Source organism: Neolamprologus multifasciatus, chromosome 6 (assembly GCF_963576455.1).
Source record: "Neolamprologus multifasciatus chromosome 6, fNeoMul1.2, whole genome shotgun sequence".
Classification (NCBI taxonomy): Eukaryota; Metazoa; Chordata; class Actinopteri; order Cichliformes; family Cichlidae; genus Neolamprologus; species Neolamprologus multifasciatus.
This window is the reverse complement of record NC_140444.1, coordinates 6,008,911-6,030,359: the sequence shown is the minus strand read 5'-3', so window position 1 is coordinate 6,030,359 and position 21,449 is coordinate 6,008,911. Positions and strand designations below refer to the sequence as shown.

The window sequence follows — 21,449 nt, the reverse complement described above, 5'->3', positions numbered from 1 at the left end:
AAAAACATTGTGTTGTATCTGTAATAATCCCATGAGATTTCATTGTATTTCATCTTATAGTTACTGTATATTCATTCACACACACTGTTGTCCACATTAGGGCTGCCACAAACGATTATTTTGATAGTCCACTAGTCACCGATTATTTTTGCGATTTGTTGACTAATCAGATCATGCATCCATTGGATGTAAAACTTACAGCTTATTGCACCGGCATGCATCTGCTCTTATATAACGATCATTAGCTTACAGCTTTAAGTGTTTAAGGTATGTGCTAACTAAAAATAAAGACAAGATGATAGTTTATTACATTTTAATGAAATTTGCAGATTGTTTCAGTGAAGCTTAATAAACTCAGCCGTCTGCTCATTGCTATCTAAATTATAACAGGACTCCTGAGTATATTCTCGAGCATCTCACACATCTAATAATCAGCTGTCTGCTTGACGTTTATTTAGCGGTGTAAAAACTATAACTTTAATCTCAGCCAAAACGATTTACTCAGGAACAAATAAAATACTGAAAAAAGCCAAACAATAACATTTTTAAGTTATTTAAGTGACTAACTTAAGTGACTAACCTGAGTAGTGAAAGACGGCGGTGGGTTTTAAAATGGTTTGCCCGGAGTCCGGTGTTCTCACAGGCTCTAGTGAGCGTTAAACCCCGGCTAGCTATCGAGCTAGTGGGTAAAAGACGTCTCCGAAAACGTCAGAGCGCTTTTGAAAATATGTGGTGTCTTGATAAACTGAGCATATATTTGAGGTTTACACAGCTACATTCTCGCCTGAAAATATGTTAAACGTTTATTTTGTGACCCAGAAAGAGTAATAAGAGAAATATTAAAACTAACTAGCTGCCGCCATTGTTGTAAACTGAGCTGGGCCACGCTATGAATTCTGGGACACAGCTTCTTCTTCTTCGGGGTTTAACGGCAGCTGGCATCCTTGTACATGCAGTGCTGCCATCTTCTGTTTCAGTTCGTTATTACACTCTTAAATCCCACTTCTTATTCCTGCGTCTTTTGGGATCTTACAAAGCTTCAAACGACGCATTGACTATTAAATCAGTCGACGATTTTGATAGTCGATGTAATCGTGACTAGTCGACTAATCGTGGCAGCCCTAGTCCACATACTGCACAAGAGTGAAGTCGAACCATACCACAAACCTCGTGTGAGGCCCAGAACAAATCCTTCCAACACTCATGAAGCTAGGCTACACGATGACAGCGCTTTATTAGAGTTAACAGCACACTGTGCAGCTTCTCTGCAGTGCAGATGAAAAGCTGTGTCACTGTGGTTTAAACATGAAGAAAAAGAGACACGCACGCTAAAACATGGTCCACTGACACACAGCACAACAGTCTACACAAGCATGACAAAATGAACAAAGTTCAGCCATTGTTATTTTTTTTTATCTGAGCTGTTAAAGACAAAGAACCAACCAGGGTCAAAAGAGTAAACTATGAATAGTACAAAAAAGACATTTTGGCTCAGCCCATAATGAATTCTGTGCATGCCCCGACCCATGATTCGCTGTTTCTGAGGTGTTGCACAGGACTGACAACTGTAAATAAACTAGTTCCACGGGTTGAGCTGCAGCTTTGCAAAGAGTCTATATTTACTTTCAGTGCCTTCCAAAACCAAACAAAAAAAATCTGACCCCAGTTCAAAGGGTGAATTGAGATAAAGATTAAAGTTGAATCATTCTTTCCATTTGTCTGGACCTGTCACATGTAACCAGGTTTCTAGCTTTCTGATGTTAAGCGTCAGAGGCCTTTCTCCTTTTTAGTCAGATTTTCAGGTGACTTCGAGAGTCCAGGCTCGATGTACAGAAAGTGGAAAAGATCCAGAGTGTCTGGTCCACATGTCCTTATGCTGCTGATCCACCAAGTTTCTGAGGAAGAGGCAGTTTCTCTCAGCGGGCCCTCGACAGCATTAACTCCACACTTTTTTATTTTTATTTCCCACCCTTTAATTAAAATACAAGTCTCTCATTGTTTGAAGCCACGCATGCTAACCCCATCCCCATGACCTTTTGATCCCACATCATTCTCCACTTTGTTTTCTTCATCCGCGTCTATCCGCTCCCCACAGCCGCCTTCCTCATTATTTCCTCGTCCTGGACGGAGAGCTCCGTCAGCTTGCGTCCTAGCCGCTCGTGAAGGTCCAGATATTTGGCCACGCAGCGGTCCAGGCAGACCGACTCACCCTTGGTCAGCTCTGCCTCCTTATAATGTGGCGGTACGCACTTCCTGTGGCAGGCATTAGTCATTCTGAGAGGGAAGGAAGGAAACAGTCAAGATTCTTCAGTAGGAAGAGTGATGATAAAAAGACATTTTTAAAACATAACAAACGTGTTACTACATGATGCATTCATGCATAAGCACCTTATTGTGGGGTCCCCATTATGACTTGCTTACAACAGTCACTTAGTAAAACAGAACAGCGCCATCTGCTGGAGTTATTTTGTGAACCTAAAGTTGGCTCTGAATACTCACCTTTTAAAATTCATATTTTCATATGACCTGATATAATAGTTATTTAATTTCATAAAGATGTTAAATTAACCAACTTTTAGGTCAAGAAAAGGTGCATTTAAGAAGAGTATTTAGAATTTCTGCAAATAAAATGTATTCTGGCTCATGTCACAGCAGAAATGTGCTTCCCAGTGTTGACACAGATCCTTCATCAGAGCAGGGAGAGACACAGATTCAGTTTAATTATATACTTCAAAGAAGAACTAGCAAAAAGTTAAATGGCAGCTAATTACTTCCTTTGTCCTCATAGTCTTCACAGGGATAAGCCCCGAGGACAGAAATTCATACATCCTTGCCCAACAAACACCACATGACCACCGACAGACATTAAACCCAGTTCCTCTTCACTGCAGGAGCTTCACAAAGAGACCAAACTCAAAACACATGAAAGTCATCAACCTCTCATTTCATGGTGCTGAATGAGTCTATCCAACAGCACTTCATCTAGCCAAATGTCTTTTAATACAACACCATGCTCATCAGAAGAAGCCTTAAGGTCCTTCTGCAGGTCACCGTCACCGTTTGCCTTAGGAGACACAGTGATGGTGACCTGATAGGACCTTGCCGCTTATTCTGATAAACACATTTCAGTGGATTATTTCTTTAACCCGATTAAAATTATTGGTTAGTTTCTTCACATCCAGCCCCAGGATTCAAAAAACTGCAACAAGGCAGACGATGAGCCACGAACGCCTCTAACTGCCTGAAAGACCCAGTTACTGTCACTGTTGTGGTGAAGAAAGAAACAGTTAAACTATTAAAAACAGGCATTTTACACTATGTACTTCTAGATACCAATAAAATCCCCTAAATCTGAACCATCTACTTACTAACATGTCAAAATGTTTCCTGTGAAAAGATACAAACAAACATAACATGCCTCGCCTACCACCAGACCCAACTAAACAGAACAGCCCATCTGACAACGTCCAACAACTGTGTGACGCCATCACGTCAAAATAGACCAAAATCTCTGAGGAATGTTTCCACCATTTTTTTAATATCTATGCTAAAGGCAAAAGGGAAATTATCACGTATGAGCAAGCACCAATCAGGTGGCCAGTAACATATCTTAAATGACTCTAAGATGTTGCCAGGTATCATATGAATGTTGAGAAAATTTTAACTAGAATTTGATAGAATTATTGCTCACTTCCATCCACAAAATGTAAACAAACATTAGTATTTGGTTTGTGGAGTGATGTCAATAACTGGGCACCAATCAAATTACTGCAGAAGGAAATCCCAGCAAGATGATAGAGAACCAAGAGCCAATCAAACCTCAGTCAAAAAAAGTAAAGCAAGCAAACTGCTTGTTTGTTGCTCTGAATGGTTGAACAAACCCATAACTCATTGCTCATGTATATTTATTCGTCTCTCTCAAGCCCAACACACCTGCATAAAAATACATAAACTATTTTCTTTGGCAACTGACTGAATCTGACTCAGGCTCCGTGGATTTTAACTGCAAGACTTTATTAAAAGCACATGAATGTATAATTTGTGCAAGGTCATGAAAGGATAAATATTAACCAGGCTCGTCTTTTCTTCATTCAGAGATGCAGGTCTGTGCTGCAAAGGTTTCTTCCAAGTATAAAAATGCTTGTGAAATGAATGTACTCTTACTCTTACACGAGTGACGGCATTTAAGTCGATTACTGTGTTATGACACAAGGACACACATCTTTATATTATGAGAAAAAGCCGTACTGTGCTTATACTGTAAAATTGAGACATGGGAAGTTAATTCAGTGAGTTAAGCACTAAACTCAGGTCTTTAATTTTTAGTCAGTATAGCTCTTTAAAATAAATGCAATCCCACACTGGATTTAACCCTTGCCAGCCTTTAGTAGAAGCCACCCTTTGGCTTAAACATGCCGGCTGGTGGGCCTTTATAATGAGGAGCTTCACCAGCAGGACACTGACTTTATCAGGTGTTGCTCGCATTAACGACGAGCTGTACAGGCTCAGCTTAACTAAACTAATTATCTTTGCACATTATTCCGGCACACTGTAAATAAATGTTAGTTTGACATATAAAAGCCGCGACACTTCACAGCAGACTGCTGTGGCTAGCTGAGAGGTTAGCTTGTTTGGGCTTTACCGGTTGTACATGTCAGCCATCATCTCCACCTCCAGCTCCGCCGCCAGCTGCTGCGCCTTCACAGGATCCATGGCTCCGCTTCAGTTCTGCTCACACCGCGTCTCGAACTACAAACACGCCGTCCCGCTGAGCCTCTCCTCCGGACAGCAAGCAAGGAGCACTACCCGCTGCTTCTGTAACCTTCAAACCTGCGCGAAAACACGTGCGTACCGTTTCCCCAACACACACTTCCGGTGACAATAAAGTTGGATTCAAAAAGCAGAAAGCGGAGCGAGCAGGAGGCGCGCCCTCTATCGGTGTGTGTGTGTATTTCTATTTGTCCAAAGTAAGATAAGAGCCTCACAGGGAAATGAAGGACAAAAAACGCGCTCAAGTTCAAACTGAACATCAGAATGAGGAAGAAAGTTGGTTTGTTCTGTATTTCTGAAACTTCTGTCTCCATTTATTTATTCATGCTATTTGTATTTTATCTATTAGTACATATTATGTGGACACCAAAGAATTTAATTGTACAGAGAAATGCTTTTCTTTGTACACATGACAATAAACACTTTGAATCTTCTGAGATGTTCCAATACAGAGAGATCAGAAAAAGATCAAATATCCAGTGAGCACCAGTTCTCTGGGTAAAAATTAATTGTAGATGGCAGAGGACAAAGGAAAACGGGCAAACTACTGCAAGCTGATGAGAAGGCAACAGTAACTCAACGAACCACCCGATGCTTGGTTTTGGGGTTGGAAAAAACTGCTTCGTAATTGGACGTCTCCGTTTCTTCTGCAGTATTCAGATGGTTCTGGCAGAATTTGGTGTAAACATAAAAGCATAGATTTACCTTGCTTTGTGTGTCAGGTCCATCCCTTTATGACCACAGTGTACAAATCTGATGTCTGCTTCCAGCAAGACACTCAAAGGGCCTCCATAGATACCAGAGCTCAATCCAAAGTATTGCATTATAAATGTGTAGCTCATAAATCTGGGGAGCAAACCAGCTGTAACATGTGATGCTGTCATATCAATATGGACCAAAATGGAAAAGGAAGATTTCCAGCACTTTGTTAAATCTACGCCAATTAGAAGTCTAGCAAAACGTAACTAATAATGTGGCCAGTGAGTGTATATTCTGAAGTGCCCTCTTGTGTTCAGCTATGGTGCTTTTTAAAGAAAGCAAGCTGTCACACGAAAATGTTTAATAAACCATAATTATATTATGTACTGATGTACATAAAACAGTTTTACAAATATAGACTTAAAACAACAGATCTTTTCCACAATGGAAACATACAGAGGGACACCACTGAAGGCCACTCAAGTGCCTTTTCCTCTATTCATCGGACAATTTCGCTGAAAATGTAAAATTTATAAAATTGACAAAAGAAACTTTTTCTTTAGAATATTATTAAAGGAAATTAAACATCTTTTTGAACCGTATACAGAAGGAACTAAGCGAAAGCCCAAAGCGGTGAAAACATGAAGTGAAGAATGTAAAAATGAATCTTTATACGCAACTTCACGTGACATGTGAACATAAATATAACCAGAACAAAGACAGCATTAGAGTGAGAGCCGACCACTGGACGGGGTAAAAATACACACGTACATGACGTTACTCTGCCTCGTCTCCAGTCACGTCAATTTCATTCGCATCGTCTTCCTCATCTTCATTCGGAGTCATGTCAATGTTGTTGAGGAACCCCTCACACTCTCTGGTCTGAGATGCTTTTTCTGGGGAGCAAACCAGAACATCCACCTCTTCTTCTTCCTCCTCCTCTTTTCCCTTTTTGTCTGTACTGGTTATCTTCACGGTCAAGGGCTGCAACATGAAGTCCAAAGCTGTTTTTTCTTCAGGCAGGAGGGCGTCACTGTGAGAGGAGCAGTCATCATTGAGGAATGGCGACCCCGTTGAATCGGATTTCCCTGTGCCACACAGAAGGAGACTGTGAGGGTAGCAGGAGCATGTGCGTGCATGTTTGTGTGCAAGCAGAAAGAGGCATACTCACACTTTCCGATGATAAATAACTGATCAATAGTCAGCTGCCTCTATAGCCAGCAGTGAGCTTTTGACGTTAGTGTCTCATCTGCAAACACCGTCAGCAAATAAAACATGTGATCAGCTGCCTTTCAAGTGATTCTGTTCTTGTTCTGCTCTGCAGCCCTGGAGAGCTCAGCACACCAGCATCATCTCAGTCGAGTGGCCACTGAGCTCACAGTGCATCTCCAGACCAAACAAGAACTTTAATCACCAGCTGAAGTCAAAGACAGTGGAGCAGAAGTCCATCCACCTAGACCAGGGCTGTGGAACTCCAGGCCTCAGGTTTTAGATGTGTCCTTGATCCATAACAGCTGATTTAAATGGCTAAATCGCCTCTTTACATTCTGCAGAGGCCTGGAAATGAGCTAATCATTTTATTCAGGTGTGTTGACCCAGAGTGACATCTAAAACCTGCAGGACACCGGCCCGTGAGGCCTGGAGTTGGACGCTGACCGCCACAAGAGCAACCTGGTCAGGCTGCCACCTAGTCTTGGTCCTCCACAGGAAGGACCAGGGTTAGGTGGTTAGTTTGAAAATAACAGTTAGTAGATGACAGGAAGCTGCACAGCCAAATGGAAAGAAAGCTTTATGGCATGCTTTAAATGCTCGAGTGCCATCTCACTGTTGTGACGATAACTGAGGACATAAAAAAGGAAGAAACTAAATAGCAAAAGCAAACGTGGACACATGCCTACAGAGAGAATTTTACAGTGTTTCCTACACAAAACACTGCATTCACTGCATTCCGGTCGCAGCAGATGGCCCCGCCCCTCCCTGAGCCTGGTTCTGCCGGAGGTTTCTTCCTGTTAAAAGGGAGTTTTTCCTTCCCACTGTCGCCAAAGTGCTTGCTCATAGGGGGTCATATGATTGTTGGGTTTTTCTCTGTATCTATGAAGCGCCTTGAGGCGACTTTTGTTGTGATTTGGCGCTATATAAATAAAATTGAATTGAATTGAATTCTCATTCCAAGGTAGATTTTTTATTTTAATGTAGTAGATCCACTGAGAAACGAAGGTGCCGTCCAACCAGCCTGCAGGACAAACAGCACTTAAGTACATTTTGTTCATGCCCTGGATTGTGCAACAGTACGTTTTTAAAAAAAAAATGGCCGCATTAAGGCTGATGTCTGAACAGCTACTGAAATTCTGAGCAGACTTAAAAAGACAAAAAATATTAAAACGTAAATTTGCTCTATTGCAAGTTTTAAACTGAAATGATATTCAGTTGTTTTATTAGTTTTTTCTCTTTTTTATGTCTAAATCTGCATCTACTTTAAAAGTTTTTTGGTCTCTTGAAGTGAAACTATGCAGCTTTGCGTCACATGGGGGCGACACAAACACCGTGCCTTAGCTCCAACGTGACAGTTCATGGTCTGTGTTTTTACAGTTTACTCCCATCTGCAAGAGACAAATGGCCTGAAGCCACAGCACACTATGCCAACCCATCCTCGGAGGTGCCTGTACGATTGGCATAGAGCAGAAAAATCAATACTACCAATGTAATCATTCATTCTGAATAACAACCTTCAAAACAAAATCTAATTAATTTACCATGGCAACAGAAACAGCAAAATTCAAAGTACCTTCATAAGGACTTCCCAGTGGTCGCTCTCGCGTCACCTTGGCTTCATCTTCTTCCACAACGTCTAAGGACACTGGCTGGTCTTCATCACCATCCAAACTCCTCTTCTCGCTCATACGACTGTTTGTCTCTGCAGACGGGCTCAGAAGAAGATTGTGATTTTTATCAACTGCGATGTTTGAACCTTTGTGATGTTCTTCAGAGTTTGTCCCGTCTTTAACGTCCACTCCTTTCTCCAATATGCCATCTGTGCCTTCTGCAGGTTCATGTGTTTCCTGGGTCTGTTTGGACTTCATCCTTCGTGCTTGTTGCCATTTAATAAGCTTCTGAATGTCCTTCAGAGTGACCGTGTGCCGCTGATTCGCTGTCCCGGGTTTTACGTTACAGTCGTTATTGGTTTCTTCAGCCTTTTCCGTGTGCTCGACACTCGCGGTCTTCTTCACTGGGCTGACCTCCACCTCGCTCTCATGCCTCCGTTTTCTGCACGACTTCTCCATTTTTTTCTCCTCCTGCTCCTTTGGCAAGTCCCCGTCGACCTGCGCATTGTCGACATTTTCATTGTTTTCAACAACGGCAGGAACACTTTGTGTAGAGTCCTCTACAGGTCTTATTTTTCGGGGTCTACCACGTTTCCTTTTCACGAGCGAGACGCCATCCTGATTCGCAAGCTGAGCTCTGCTGACGACAGGCTTGAAAATGCAAGGCGTTTCAGGTGGGGTTGTGTTATTTGCTGCCTCTTGAGATTTTTTTATAAAGCCCCTGGTCCTGATCCGAGGCGGCTTGGTGCCAAAGGGTTTTTCTTCCCCAATGTCAACGACGGGCAACATTTTGCTGGGTTTCCCTGGAAGTCCAGATGGTGCGTTTGAAGACCTGACAGCCACTTCTCTTTCCTTCAATAGCACATTGTTACTCGACAGCCTCACTGAACAATTCTTTGTTCCATCGCTGACTTTTAAATCTTTGTACGCAGAACAAGAACCGGTGGAGTCTTGTTGATAATTTGTGCGCCTTCTCTTCCTCCCGTCTCCTGTAGTGTCATCATGTCTATATTTGAAACTCTCCTTCAGCCTCCTGGAGTACGATTTTACTTCTGCTGCTGATTTTTTACCTCTCTTTTTCAAGCTATTCCCTTTGCAACCTTCTGCGCTGGCTCCTCTATTTTTTAAATGCAAATCCTTCTCCTGCTGCTCTTGCTTTGACTGGCAGCTGTGATCTGGATCTGGTGATGGAGATGTACTTTTACGACCTGTGCAAATGATGCTGCTAAAGGGAAACTGCAGTGAACCAGCGTTGTCCGAGAGCCAGGGTCTCCTGCGTAAGGATGGCTGCTGCTGGACACCGTGCTCAGGGTTTGCTGAGTTGTTGAGAAGAGGCTGACCTTTAGCTGCAGATGAACTTGGCTCTAATGGGGAGAGACGCTGAGGAAGCCGCAAGTCATCCATGCAAGGTGAGGAAAAAGTGGGTTCAGACTGTGTCCCATTTCCATTTGGCAGAGGCAAAAACTCGAGACTCTGTTGATCATCTTGTGAGGACGGTGGCTGAAATGCTGGGTAATGGAGTTTCTGGCCTCTGGTGAAGAAAGCTGAAGACTGTGAGCCTGTGGGTGTTTCCGGATACAGAGAATTTTGACTTTTGAATGGGGGCAAACTCTGGCAGCTCAATCCATCGATTTGCCATAAAGATCTGACAGCTGAGTTGCACTGGAGAGTCGGCTGCTGCTGCTGGATCAACTTGGGCTGGTTTGGAGCTGCAAAGCAACAATGGATACCTAACGAGCAAGTGGAAGGATGACTATCAATTCATCTTAAAAACGTGAATTGTAAGTCCTGTATTTTTATAGACATTTTCTGTGACAATCAAAAAATCTAAAGTACCAATTAATAAGCTCCTGAAAACTGAGGAGGAAGGGCAGCAGGACGGGTAGCAGTGAGAGAGCTTGAACTGAGACTTAAGTCAGGTTCAACTCAGTCTGCTTCTGTAATAACATGTAATGTGCTTTAAAAAAAAAAAAAAGAAAGAAAAAGGTCCTCCTGTGTTGCACGATCTGATATCCTCGTGTTGGTGTTGTTCCCAGATCAACATTGCAAGTGACCAATCAGAATGTTGTGATGTCATACTTTTGCGACTTCGGGAAAAACCGGCGTAAAACAAAAAACTGTACTTAAGCTGCGAGAAACCGCCGATCAACGGACCCTAACCCTTTAATAAACGCTAAGCAGAATTGATATTGTCCTTGCAACACTGGAATTTCATAAATGCACAAATGGGTTGGTGCGCAAAAGAATAACGTCACAATAATGTGATTGGTCACTTGCAATGTTGAACCTGGAACAACATTTTCATGATGATCTGGGAACAACACCAACACGACGATATCAGGTCATCCTCCTGTGTTACTCTCTGAAAATACACGTCTGCCTTTTTAAAATCAGTATAAAAGGACAGAAGGATAAAACAGTCGTCTACAACATCTGTGCAACATCCAGCTCCTGCACTTTTTTTGTCAGAGCCCCCCATCTCCAAACCAGCTTTACTCCCAGTACCTCTGTAGCACCCTCAAGGATTGACATACGCACGATGTAGTATAGAACAGGGTTTATTCTGGTCTTGGCAACCCTTGAGGGTGCTACAGTGAGAACTCGTGAGCTGACATCCAGGAGGTGCTAAATAGTCCTTTATGGCCTTATTGCCTTATCTTCCATCTTCTTTGTCAATTATTTCCACTCTTTAAACAACATTTTCTCCATGTGTGGAGCTAACTGTGAGCTGCCGCATGCAGACACCGTGTGCGCTAGCAAAAGACAAGTGGCTGGGTGGAGACCCAAACAGCAAAGCTGTACCCTACATAGTTCACCACCAGAGGGCGCAAAGGAATAAAATCCAGACATACAGCTTAACAAATATCAAATGCAACAAACATCAAATGCAAAAGACCGTTACAACCTCTATTATTTGCAGATTCACTGTTGCACCCGTCTCCCTCTCCTTCATACACATGTATTTATTTTTTGCTTCTACTGACTTTTTTTTTTAAATTTCTCTTCTGTCCAGGCTCTCCTCCACCTGCTCCCTGCTCTCAGTTAATTCTTCAAATTCATTTTCTTTGCAGAAACACTAAAAAGTTTAATCCAAGGAACGAAGAAATGTTTGAGGTTTCAGACAAAACAAGGTATAAAAAATAATAAAGACAAACTGTAAGGCTTTACATGTTGTTAAAATGTAACTAAACAAACACACAAATCACCAATAAATGTTAAATGCTGAACAGTAAACTTCAGTACGTTCGCAGTGAGGGGTGGTCAGGATTTTTGAGTCCTTATTCTAAAATTGATCAATGTCTTGTCTCAAAATACTTAAAAACAAACAAACAATCAACCCCAATACTGTTAAGATGTAATACACTACTGCACTCAGAAGGTGGCAGTAATGGACCTAAAAACTGTTTGCTAGCCACAATTAAACAATAACAGGCCAGAAATGAGAGCCTGGAGCCTGTGGAGCAGTGAGGAGAGATGCTAAGGAGTCTTCATCAAAAGAATAAAAATACAGAAAACAAAAAAAACTTACCACAGGTCTGTACAACTATTTCATAATGTGATATTAAAAATATATCTGTATTTACAAAGAAAGCTTCTACCTGTATCCACTGACGTCTGGTTGCTTTGCGACTCCAAATCCTGAAAGAAAGCAACGTCTGCTGCGCTGGCGACAGGATCCATCCGACCCTGGGCTGCGTCACCCTGTGAAACTGGGACTCGGCAAACGTTGTGGCTCGACTCCAACTTCTTACAGTTACTCTCCAAGTTGGGCAGGATGTTCAGGCTCATCATGACGTCCTCTAACAGCTTCTCTATCTGCTCGTCACACTCGTCCACAGAGCCCTGCGGCTGAGGCGCCGGCGCTGATTCGAGCTCAGTGTCGGGGTTTGAGGTGAAGCTGCTGCTGGAGAAAGACTGGGATTCAGAGGTGGAGTTGTGGTGTTGCTCTGGTTGTGTGGGAGAGCTGGTTACAGGAGGTGGAAGGTTCTGGATCTCTGGTTTCTGAACAGGGCATGGGAGGACAGGGGAGGGAGGAGGCTCGAGTTCCTCAGCATCTGTCTGTGGCTTTTTGAAAGATGAACAGGAAACCATTAAAACCATTACAAAATATCACCTTTCACTCAAACTTTAAAACAAAGGTGAATTCATCTGTCTGCAGATAAACCGGACTAAGAAACTATTTTATTTAGGTGCTTCTCTGAAAATGAGTCCCCAACAGTTGCCTTTAAGTGCTTTATAAGGTAGGCCAGGTCATAATAATACAGAGAAAACAACGACGGTTGAAACGTGATTGTCGGATTAGGGGCGACGGGACAAAGACTTTATTTTAGTTTGGATTTTCATTCCTCCAGTTGACGTTATTTGATGAGAGCTGCAAAGGAAGACTGAAATCTCTCTCAGCAGAAACCAGTTAAAATATTTAACACTCACGTCTCTGATCATCACAGTTTGAATACAAAACGACTTCACTGTTTGCAGAACTCACAGGAAACAAAGTGAAGAAAAAGAAATTAACTGATGATCATGTCATTTTATAAACACTTTTTTCCAATTCCTGTTTTTCATATTCACATTAAACAACTGACAAATTTCTCGACACGTATAAAACAGATACTGCTTCACCATCAAAACATCAGAGATTCTCGTGGTAATCTTTTACCCTTTACCAGGTAAAAGTTTCCACAGAGCACATATGTCTGCTGTGCTGCTGATCTCAGGGGGAGAACACGATGAAACGCACCTTCTTCCTGGTCGAGTCTGAGGCAACAGCTGTGCTAAACCTGCCCAGCTAAGGTTTTACACCACATTTACATCATACAGCTGCTGCTTACTTCTCACAGAGCACCGAGTGAGACTTTAACGTCTCACCAAACCATCGGCCGGGCCATGTGCACCTCCTCCTCCTCCTCCTCCTCCTCTTCTTCTGCCTACTCTATTCTGCAGAAATGCACCTTCCCTCCTGCGGTCTCTATTCTTGTTGACGAATGGATATTTCTTGTTTCTTGCTTACCAGCGTGAGCTTAAGTTATATCAAATGTTTAGTTGTCATGCTTTCATAGGTAATATTGCAAAACATCTGGCATCTAAAATAAGCTCCAATGCCAAGCAGCAGTCTTCAAGCACATTTCAAAGTCTAACAGGTGTGATTACTCGTTTCTCAGGTCTCCAGCTGCCTGGGTCTATAACACAGTATAAACAAAGATTAAGAAGAAGAAGAAGAAGCTGGTTATTATAAGGTTTTGAAAGGGCATCCTATTTTTTATCAAAATAAAAGTTTTTATCACAGGGAATTCTTCCACTTTATGTTTCTTGATGTTCACTCGATTATGCCGTCTGTCAGACTCAGAACTGGGAATTTAAGTGATACTGAAATGTACTTTTCTAAATACATCAAATCTCCCACTAGCTCATGACAAACCTCATGACACTGTCACGTGTAAAGCCTGAAACCATAAAAAAAATCCATCCATCCGCTTCTGCTTATCCTTGTCAGGGGCGCTGGAGCCTATCCCAGCTGTCATAGGGCGAGAGGCGGGGTACACCCTGGGCAGGTTGCCAGTCTGTCGCAGGGCCAACACACAAGGACAGACAACCATTCGCGCTCACATTCACTTGCACATTCACACCTATGGGCAATTTGGATTAACGGGCGATCGTGGCTCAAGAGTTGGGAGTTCGTCTTGTAATCGGAAGGTTGCCGGTTCGAGCCCCGGCTTGGACAGTCTCGGTCGTTGTGTCCTTGGGCAAGACACTTCACCCGTTGCCTACTGGTGTTGGTCAGAGGGCCCGGTGGCGCCAGTGTCCGGCAGCCTCGCCTCTGTCAGTGCGCCCCAGGGTGGCTGTGGCTACAATGTAGCTGCCATCACCAGTGTGTGAATGGGTGGATGACTGGATGTGTAAAGCGCTTTGGGGTCCTTAGGGACTAGCAAAGCGCTATATAAATACAGGCCATTTACCATTTAACCATTTAACCTATCCTCACAAGCCATAAAATAAATTAAAAATTAAAAAAACATTTTAAGCGTTTAGTGTAGCTTCAAAAAATGTAATTAAATATTAATTTATTTTGCAATTTATTCCTTAAATACCTGAGTCGGTGATGTCAGAACGGACGTCTCATTTGGGCTTTGTACCGTCACCACCTCCCACATCTCTCCTGTCGTTCTTCTCCTCAGCTTCACCTGCACACACATAAGACAAATACAGTTCTGACAAAAACACACAAAGTGAGGAAGGTGTCCAACACATGTGGTGTGACATATAACAAACTAATCCAGAGACAACGAACGTACATGACGCCTACACTCAATCCATGAAACAGAACTCCTGCTCACAATACGAAAAGAATACAATTTCTTCTCACCTTGATGGATATCTGTGCGTCTTCCATCATCTCCTTCATCTTGGTAAGATCTTTCACCGCCGCGCTGCATTGTGAAGGACTCTTCTCACTCGAGTTTTCTTTTTCGTTCATCTCATCTCTGCAGACCCGTCGTGGCTGCTCTGCATTTACGCTCTCGGCTGCCGTGCCGTTTGATTTTCCATCCTCCAATCCTGCCCTTTCTCTGGCCAACCAGCGGACGCTGTCCCCAGACTCGGATGACTCTTGGTAACAGTCGCCCTGAGCTTCCGAGGAGCTGGAATCATTACGGATGGTAGGAAAAGGCACCGTGTCAACGGAAAAAGATGAAGTGGATGTGGGATTCGTTACACTGTCACAAGTTTGGCCAAATGTAGACTCTGCATCACTGGCGACGGCGGGGCGAGGGGTGAGATGTGGAACAGTGACACAAACATCCAGGCTTTGAGCTACAGAGGAGGCAGGCTCCGGATTTCCAAAATCCACTGAATTTTCAGCAATGGTTGCCGTCTGTGTGCCAACAGACACACTGATTTTCTTTCTGACTGGTGAAGTTTCCTCTCCCGTTCCCGCCACCTCAGCCTCAACACGTGTCTCCTGTATTTTTAGGCTTCCCCGTCTCTCTCTGCAATTCCCAAGACTCTGCCTCCTTTCCTGGACTTCTTTCGGCCCTCCACCCTTCTGTCCTCGTACAAGGTCTGTGATTCCAAACTGGTGGGCTGCAGCCAGCACATCACTCTTCTCACTGTTTCCTTTTACCTCCAGCACACCAGAGTAAAGCAGACCAACCAGCTTGAGCAGAGTCTGGGCCTTCACGGTCTGGAGCTGGAGCTGACGCCTCTGTCCAGATGGAGGTGAGGGGGAGGCTGAAAGCTTCTGAGACAAGTACGGGCTGAGAGCTGCAAGGACGCAGCTGTGGGTTGGGATCGAGATACCTTTACATAAAGAATAAGTCAGGAAAGAATGACTCAATTGTGCATTTTGTACATTGTCTTACATCACAAAGAACTTTGTAATTTTCCTTCTTTCTCACCCTCAGTTTGGAGCAGCGTGTCACAGAACTGGGCACTGTTCTGTTGTCTCTGCAGCCCCCCGAGAAGCTGCACCTCATAACCAGGCCACAGGTACCTCTGCATGTCCACATGAGCACTTCTGTTTGAAGTACAAACAGAAGCCGTCTTGAAGCAAAATCAAACACGCACAAGAGCATTCGCAGGCAGAGGGAGTTTGCAATTCACATCCAAAGATACGTTTTTATTTAAACAAAGTACTATGGTTAACATTCCAGGGCATGTGTGTGCAAAATTTATGTTTCCCTACACAACATCAGAGGCATAAGAAAGACATGGAGAAGAATCCTTATGTGAGAATTCTGTAACAGCAAACACGGTGGCTGAAGCCCAACTTTCAGATGGAAAAAAGCATTTCAAAGTCTTGTTTTTAAGCGTTTTAAATCAGATTTAACAGGTGATTGTAAATGTGCAGTTTTTATTCCTTGGTTACCACTCAGATAATGATAACGATTAAATAGTCCTTCTAAGGCTACGTTCACACTGCAGGTCTTAATGCTCAATTCCGATTTTTTGATCAAATCCAATTTTTTTGTCTGCCCGTTCACACTACAGATAAAATGCGACAGCAAACGCGCTCTAGTGTGAACGCTCAAAGCAGCCCGCATGCACAAAAGAAGATGTCACACACAACGCGCTCTGTTTAGACCCAGAGCAAACAGTATTGTTTGACTGATGGCCCTTAATATAAAGACTTCGGACTTCACGTTTCCCAATTTTTGCTTTAAGTTATTTTGTTATTTAATAATGTAAATAACCTAATAATGATCCTTATTGCTGTTTTAGAGGAGCGCTGCTTCAAAGGATAGTTGCAGATTTCTGTCAGAATCTGCAGATTATACAGTACAAATAAAATGTTCACGTTTCTCCAACGTTGTCTTCCCAACAGTTTCACCGGATGGCCAGGAAGCGTTCGCGATGTCTTCTCCGGCGCTGATAATTGGCGTCTGTCTTGTGTCGGTGACGTAAAAGACGGATTTAATGCGACTTGACCGTTCACACAGCAGTCGCTTTCTAAAACATCAGATATGTATCGGATTCAGTGCCACATACAAAAGTGACCCAGATCGGATTTGTGCCGTTCACACTGTCACACCATGATCGGATATGGGTCGCATAGGGTCAAAAAAATCGGATTTGATGCGCTTTTGCCTGCAGTGTGAACGTAGCCAAAGTAACTGCCCAAATAAGGGACTACAAAGACTTTTCTCTGTCAAATGAACATGTGCCTGCATGACTTCCTGACTTATCTGACTGTGCGTGTGCTCGTCTTCATCTTCTCATCTGGAAGCTCATAAACCAGCTGCCATTTGAAATTTGTCTCAGACCTTTATGACTCATTTCATTAAGCTTACGAAATGTCACAACATTTATTTATATGCAGACACGCACATTCCAAAGATTCTCAGTGACACCCAAACCACTTTGCCATAATTTGATCCGAATGAATGCGGCCATCTTGGAATATGTCCATGCCATCAGGGAAGAAAAAAATCATGGCTGGAAAAAGCTGCTCATTCAGTAAATTCAGGTAGCTGACCTCATTCAACAATGCTGAACCTAGATATGAGCAACTAAACCAACCACAAGACTGCCCCCACGGGCTCGTGTTGGTGCATCAATTTATCTGTATCCCTCAGTATGACGTGCTAATCACTCTTAAGCAGGATAAATCTGGGCTCAGACCATCTTTAAGCGCCTAAGCAAACTGAAGTCTTCTTTCCACCCTTACAGCCTCATTGAGAAGTGGTTTTCTTAGGGCTATGATAGCATTTAGTCCCAGTGTCTTGAGTTTGCCACAACGTAAGATAAGGAAATGCCGTGACTCTGTTTTTTTGGAGGTTTCTTCCTGTTAAAAGGGAGTTTTTCCTTTCCACTATTGCCAAGTGCTTGCTCATAGATGGTTTTCTGATTGTTGTTTTCTCTGTATTATTGTAGGGTTGTTCTGTTACAATATAAACCACTTCGACAAGACTGTTGCTGTGATTTGGTGTTATATAAATTAAATTGAAGTTTTTACAAACTAAATATTTCAGTAATCTCAGATCAGGATCATTCAAGATTTTGTCCAATTCTCCATCAAAGATGATGGTTCACCACAACTCTAAAATAGAGTAAGATCTTTTCCACAACCCCAGGATACGTCTCCAGACATGGTTGTTTAATAGAAGAGAACCTACTCACTGCCTTAGGTAGGGTTAAATAACCTGCTGCCAGCTAAAACGTTAAATCACTGTGATAATTATTTAGTGGAATGGATGGACAACAGTCACAACCTATTTCTTTGGGTGAGCTTTTTCCAGCTTGGCTATACCATATGGTTCATTAAAGGGCATGTGAATTTAATTTCAGCAAAAACTGGGACACAAAAACTGCTTGTATAGAAACCTTGTTCTTCTTTCGGCTACAATTTTAAGGAGGTCGCCACAAATCATCTGCCTCCAAACAAATCTGTTAAACATTTAAATAGCTTAAATAACATTGGGGAGGACTCACTATCCTATTGAATAAGAGCACAGTCATAAGGTAGTCAGTATTAGCAGACATGGAAAACGTTGTATAGAAATTACCAGTCAAATTAAATTAAAAATTGCTTTCAGAGTTTGGCTGATTTGCACAAAAATGAATTATTTGACCAGCTTTGCTTAGAATGGCAGGAAACAGATCTTTTGATGATGATTTAAAAAAAAAAAAACCAAATCAGATTCATGGTAGGGTATTCCTTTGAAAGTACAAAAATATTCCAATTGCTATTTTTTTGCTTTTATTATTGTATTATTGCTTTTATTGTAATTTAACATACCATTTCGAGCTTTTCTGAATATATGGATGCTAGATAATGGTTTCATTTATTTTCTATTAATCTGAATAATACAGTTTATTTATACCTTTTATCTTTTTTTCATAAAATGAACATTTCTGAGGAAATTGCTCAACTGCTGCATTCATGGTTTGGGGGGAAAGCCTCACTTTTGACCTCTTCTTATAATTTACTGCAGGTTTAAATTCTTGGTACAACTTGAGATCCTTAATTTAAGTACTACGTACACCTCTAGATACATGCTTTCTTCTCACAGTGTAACGAGTCACGGCTAGTTTCCTGTGTGCGGTGTGTACAGAGGTGGTCTCTCTGCCAGGATCACAGCTAACACCGACTCTGGGAGCACGTGGAGGAGCCCTACGAATTAATTAGCATTAGTGAACTTCACTATCGGCTTGTTACCAATCAGACAACGTTTTTATTTGTTTGTCTGTTTCATTTATTCCATTAATCGCAAATTTCTATACACCTAAGCCGACTTTTTTTTTTTTTTTAAACAAAATGCGTTGGTTAATCATCGCCTAGACTTATCTTAGCTAGCTTAAGAGGTAGCTACATGTTAGCACAAAAATGCAAAAAAACCAAAACGCCCTTCATTTCGCATAAAATTTTGTCACTTTATTCATAGACTACAACTTAATAATCCTTCCATTCCTTAGAATGAAGGTTTAATTGGCTTAACTTTATTAAGCTGGCTAACTCTGGAGTGATTTCAGACACTGTGGCTAATGTAGGTTAGCTTTAAAGTTACACTTACCAAAATCTTCCTGTAGCAGGAGCAGAGGGTTCATGGAGGATTATGTTTATTTTACCCACTGGAGTTAAAGCCAGAAATTAAAGTCACACAACCATATGCAACACTTCACCGCCCATCACGAGTTTTTGCATCCGAGATGGTGTTGCAACGTGATAGCGACACCTACTGACCGCACCCTGAAATGACACCGAGCGCTCAGTTATTAGTAAGTGTGGTGTCAGCTCAGAGTGGATTCACTTTTAGTTTCATTGGTTTAAAAATTTTAGTTCCAATTTATTTTTGTGATAGTGAAAAAATAAATTAATTAATGAATTAAATATACAAGCTGAAAATCTTTACTGACATATACTGACATATATATAGTTTGTTGATAACAAAACAGCACTAAACAGAATCAGCGGAAACCAAAATGTGTATATGTGAGGGAGAGCCCTTTTACTTGTGTTCATGTTCCTTCTTCCTGATGTCGGTATCCATTGGTCATCACCATAACTATCACAACTACAGTCTTCTCCTTGTCAGCCACCACTATGTGTGGTTGGTTGGCCAGTAGCAGATTCTCTGTCTGGAACTTGAAGTCTCACAGGACCACTCCTGTTGTTCCCAACCACCTTGGTGGTCTTGCATCAGGACTTGAGAACTTTGAGTCTACTGATGTTTTTGTACACTATCCCATCTACAGTGCATCTATAGATGTGTAACAGATATGGGTGTTAAAGGTTGTCGTCGTGGTTATTCTGCCAATGCTTGACAGCAGAAGGTGAAAAAACATTTCAAGTCACAAAATATGCAGAATTGTGTGGAATATGGCAAATACCACAACAAAAGCAAACGCAGCAAAAAAAACCAAAAACAATTTTGGATTAAAAACAAAAATAAAAGAAAAAAAATGGAGGTTTCCCCTCAGACGCCCAAAGGTTTTGTAGATAAAACAGCAGCAGAAACATGTACAAAGGAGACTACATGAGTAAAGGGAGACCTACATAAGGAATAATGCTGGCTGTAATGTATGCTCTTTAAGTTTACGCAGTGAGGGTGTCAGGAATGTTGCTTTCAAATGGAATTTATCCTTCACATTATAAATGGCTTAGAATTAGTGTCCCAATTTTAATTGGCTGGAATTTGGTCACCTGACTCGCAGCCATGTGGAAATCCTACAGTGTCACTAAAAGTCTGGACCAGTTCCTTCTCATGATTAAATTACTGCTACTTAATTTCCTCAATATGTTTTTAAAAGTATAAAATACTTTTTTTTGTAGTCTAGTTTTTTTACCCCCATTTTCAACTATAATAACCACAAGTAAATGATACTGAGGGACAACAAAAATCATAAACATCTCCTTGTTCCCATTTAAAAATAAATAAATAAATAGAATCTGACAAAAGAAAACACGGGCACTGAGAAATAATTTTCTTTTTTATTAAAAACATTATTGCTAGTTACATAATTCATTCATAAATGAGAATGTGCAACTTTAAGAGCCAAGGCAAAGAGATTACATTAGTCAACAATCTGGTTTTTTCCTTCCCATTAGTGTATCTGATGATGGTGTCGGAGGATTTCTGTTCAGCTAACTTGGTTTTGCTTTCAATTAAGACAAACTGTTTTCAATCAAACAAAAATAAAGAAAAAAAAAAGATTGCATATGCATTCACCCAGAGCACCCAAAACAATTAAACCCAAATCAATATATATATAAAAAATAATAATACATAAAACCATTAAAATTAACAAATATTCTCTTGTATATATAGTTTAAATGTGCTTTTACTTTTTTCTTGATTTTATCTAATAGATTCTGGTCTATGCCTCTCTTTCTAACACTAGCCCTCGCTCGCTATCATTTTCATCTTTCAGTCAGTCCAATCTTGAAGACAGCTCGTTAATTTGAGAAAAGGAGGCTGTCATATTTCAACTGGCATGAAAAAAGGAGGTTAAAAAAAGAAAAGAAAAATCACACTTTACAACCCCGTAGTGCTTCTTTTAATCATCCACGCAGTAAGTATCTACATCTCACTCGGCACTAAGAATAAGCATTCCTCTTCAGAACAAACATCGTACTAAAGAAATGTGGGCAAACAAAACAGACAGCACTGTGTCGATCTGTAGTCTTAAAGCCAGGCAGGTTATGGATTTGTGAAGCAGTAA

The 21,449-nt window shown here is 41.6% G+C and overlaps 3 protein-coding genes across 6 annotated transcripts in view; 1 reads left to right on the top strand and 2 right to left on the bottom strand.

Moving 5' to 3' along the window:
• The window catches only part of LOC146516248 (perforin-1-like), a 579,062-nt gene that overhangs the window by 411,374 nt on the left and 146,239 nt on the right, over positions 1-21,449 (top strand). The gene's annotated exons all lie outside the window — the stretch shown is intronic.
• Positions 1,135-4,852, bottom strand: timm10 (translocase of inner mitochondrial membrane 10 homolog (yeast)). Its single transcript, XM_085163428.1, has 2 exons — positions 4,643-4,852; positions 1,135-2,274 (listed from the first exon to the last, which is right to left on the bottom strand). The coding sequence occupies exons 1-2, from the start codon at positions 4,711-4,713 to the stop codon at positions 2,079-2,081; spliced, it is 267 nt and encodes an 88-aa protein (XP_085019554.1). The 5' UTR covers positions 4,714-4,852; the 3' UTR covers positions 1,135-2,078.
• On the bottom strand, positions 5,015-21,331 carry LOC146516254 (uncharacterized). 4 transcript variants are annotated; one of them, XM_085163384.1, is made up of 8 exons: positions 19,301-21,331; positions 18,783-18,900; positions 15,686-15,804; positions 14,656-15,587; positions 14,381-14,473; positions 11,891-12,356; positions 8,255-10,021; positions 5,015-6,557 (listed from the first exon to the last, which is right to left on the bottom strand). In XM_085163384.1, exons 3-8 carry the CDS (start codon positions 15,786-15,788, stop codon positions 6,247-6,249), a joined length of 3,672 nt encoding a protein of 1,223 aa, XP_085019510.1. In that variant the 5' UTR covers positions 15,789-15,804; positions 18,783-18,900; positions 19,301-21,331; the 3' UTR covers positions 5,015-6,246. The 4 variants fall into 4 exon arrangements, with proteins under 4 accessions (XP_085019510.1, XP_085019509.1, XP_085019511.1 ...); XM_085163386.1 differs by lacking the exon at positions 18,783-18,900 and adding an exon at positions 6,641-6,718 and having other exon boundaries at positions 6,441-6,557; XM_085163383.1 differs by lacking the exon at positions 18,783-18,900.

Bases quoted from the DNA above. Each gene is read 5' to 3' on its own strand.
- timm10 (XM_085163428.1), bottom strand. From the start codon at position 4,713: ATGGATCCTGTGAAGGCGCAGCAGCTGGCGGCGGAGCTGGAGGTGGAG. The intron at 2,275-4,642 runs GTAAAGCCCAAA...CTTCCCTCTCAG, and splicing joins ATGGCTGACATGTACAACCG to AATGACTAATGCCTGCCACA.
- LOC146516254 (XM_085163384.1), bottom strand. From the start codon at position 15,788: ATGCAGAGGTACCTGTGGCCTGGTTATGAGGTGCAGCTTCTCGGGGGG. The intron at 12,357-14,380 runs GTATTTAAGGAA...TCTTTCAAAAAG, and splicing joins TTCTGACATCACCGACTCAG to CCACAGACAGATGCTGAGGA. The intron at 10,022-11,890 runs GTAGAAGCTTTC...CTTGCTCGTTAG, and splicing joins CCAGACGTCAGTGGATACAG to GTATCCATTGTTGCTTTGCA.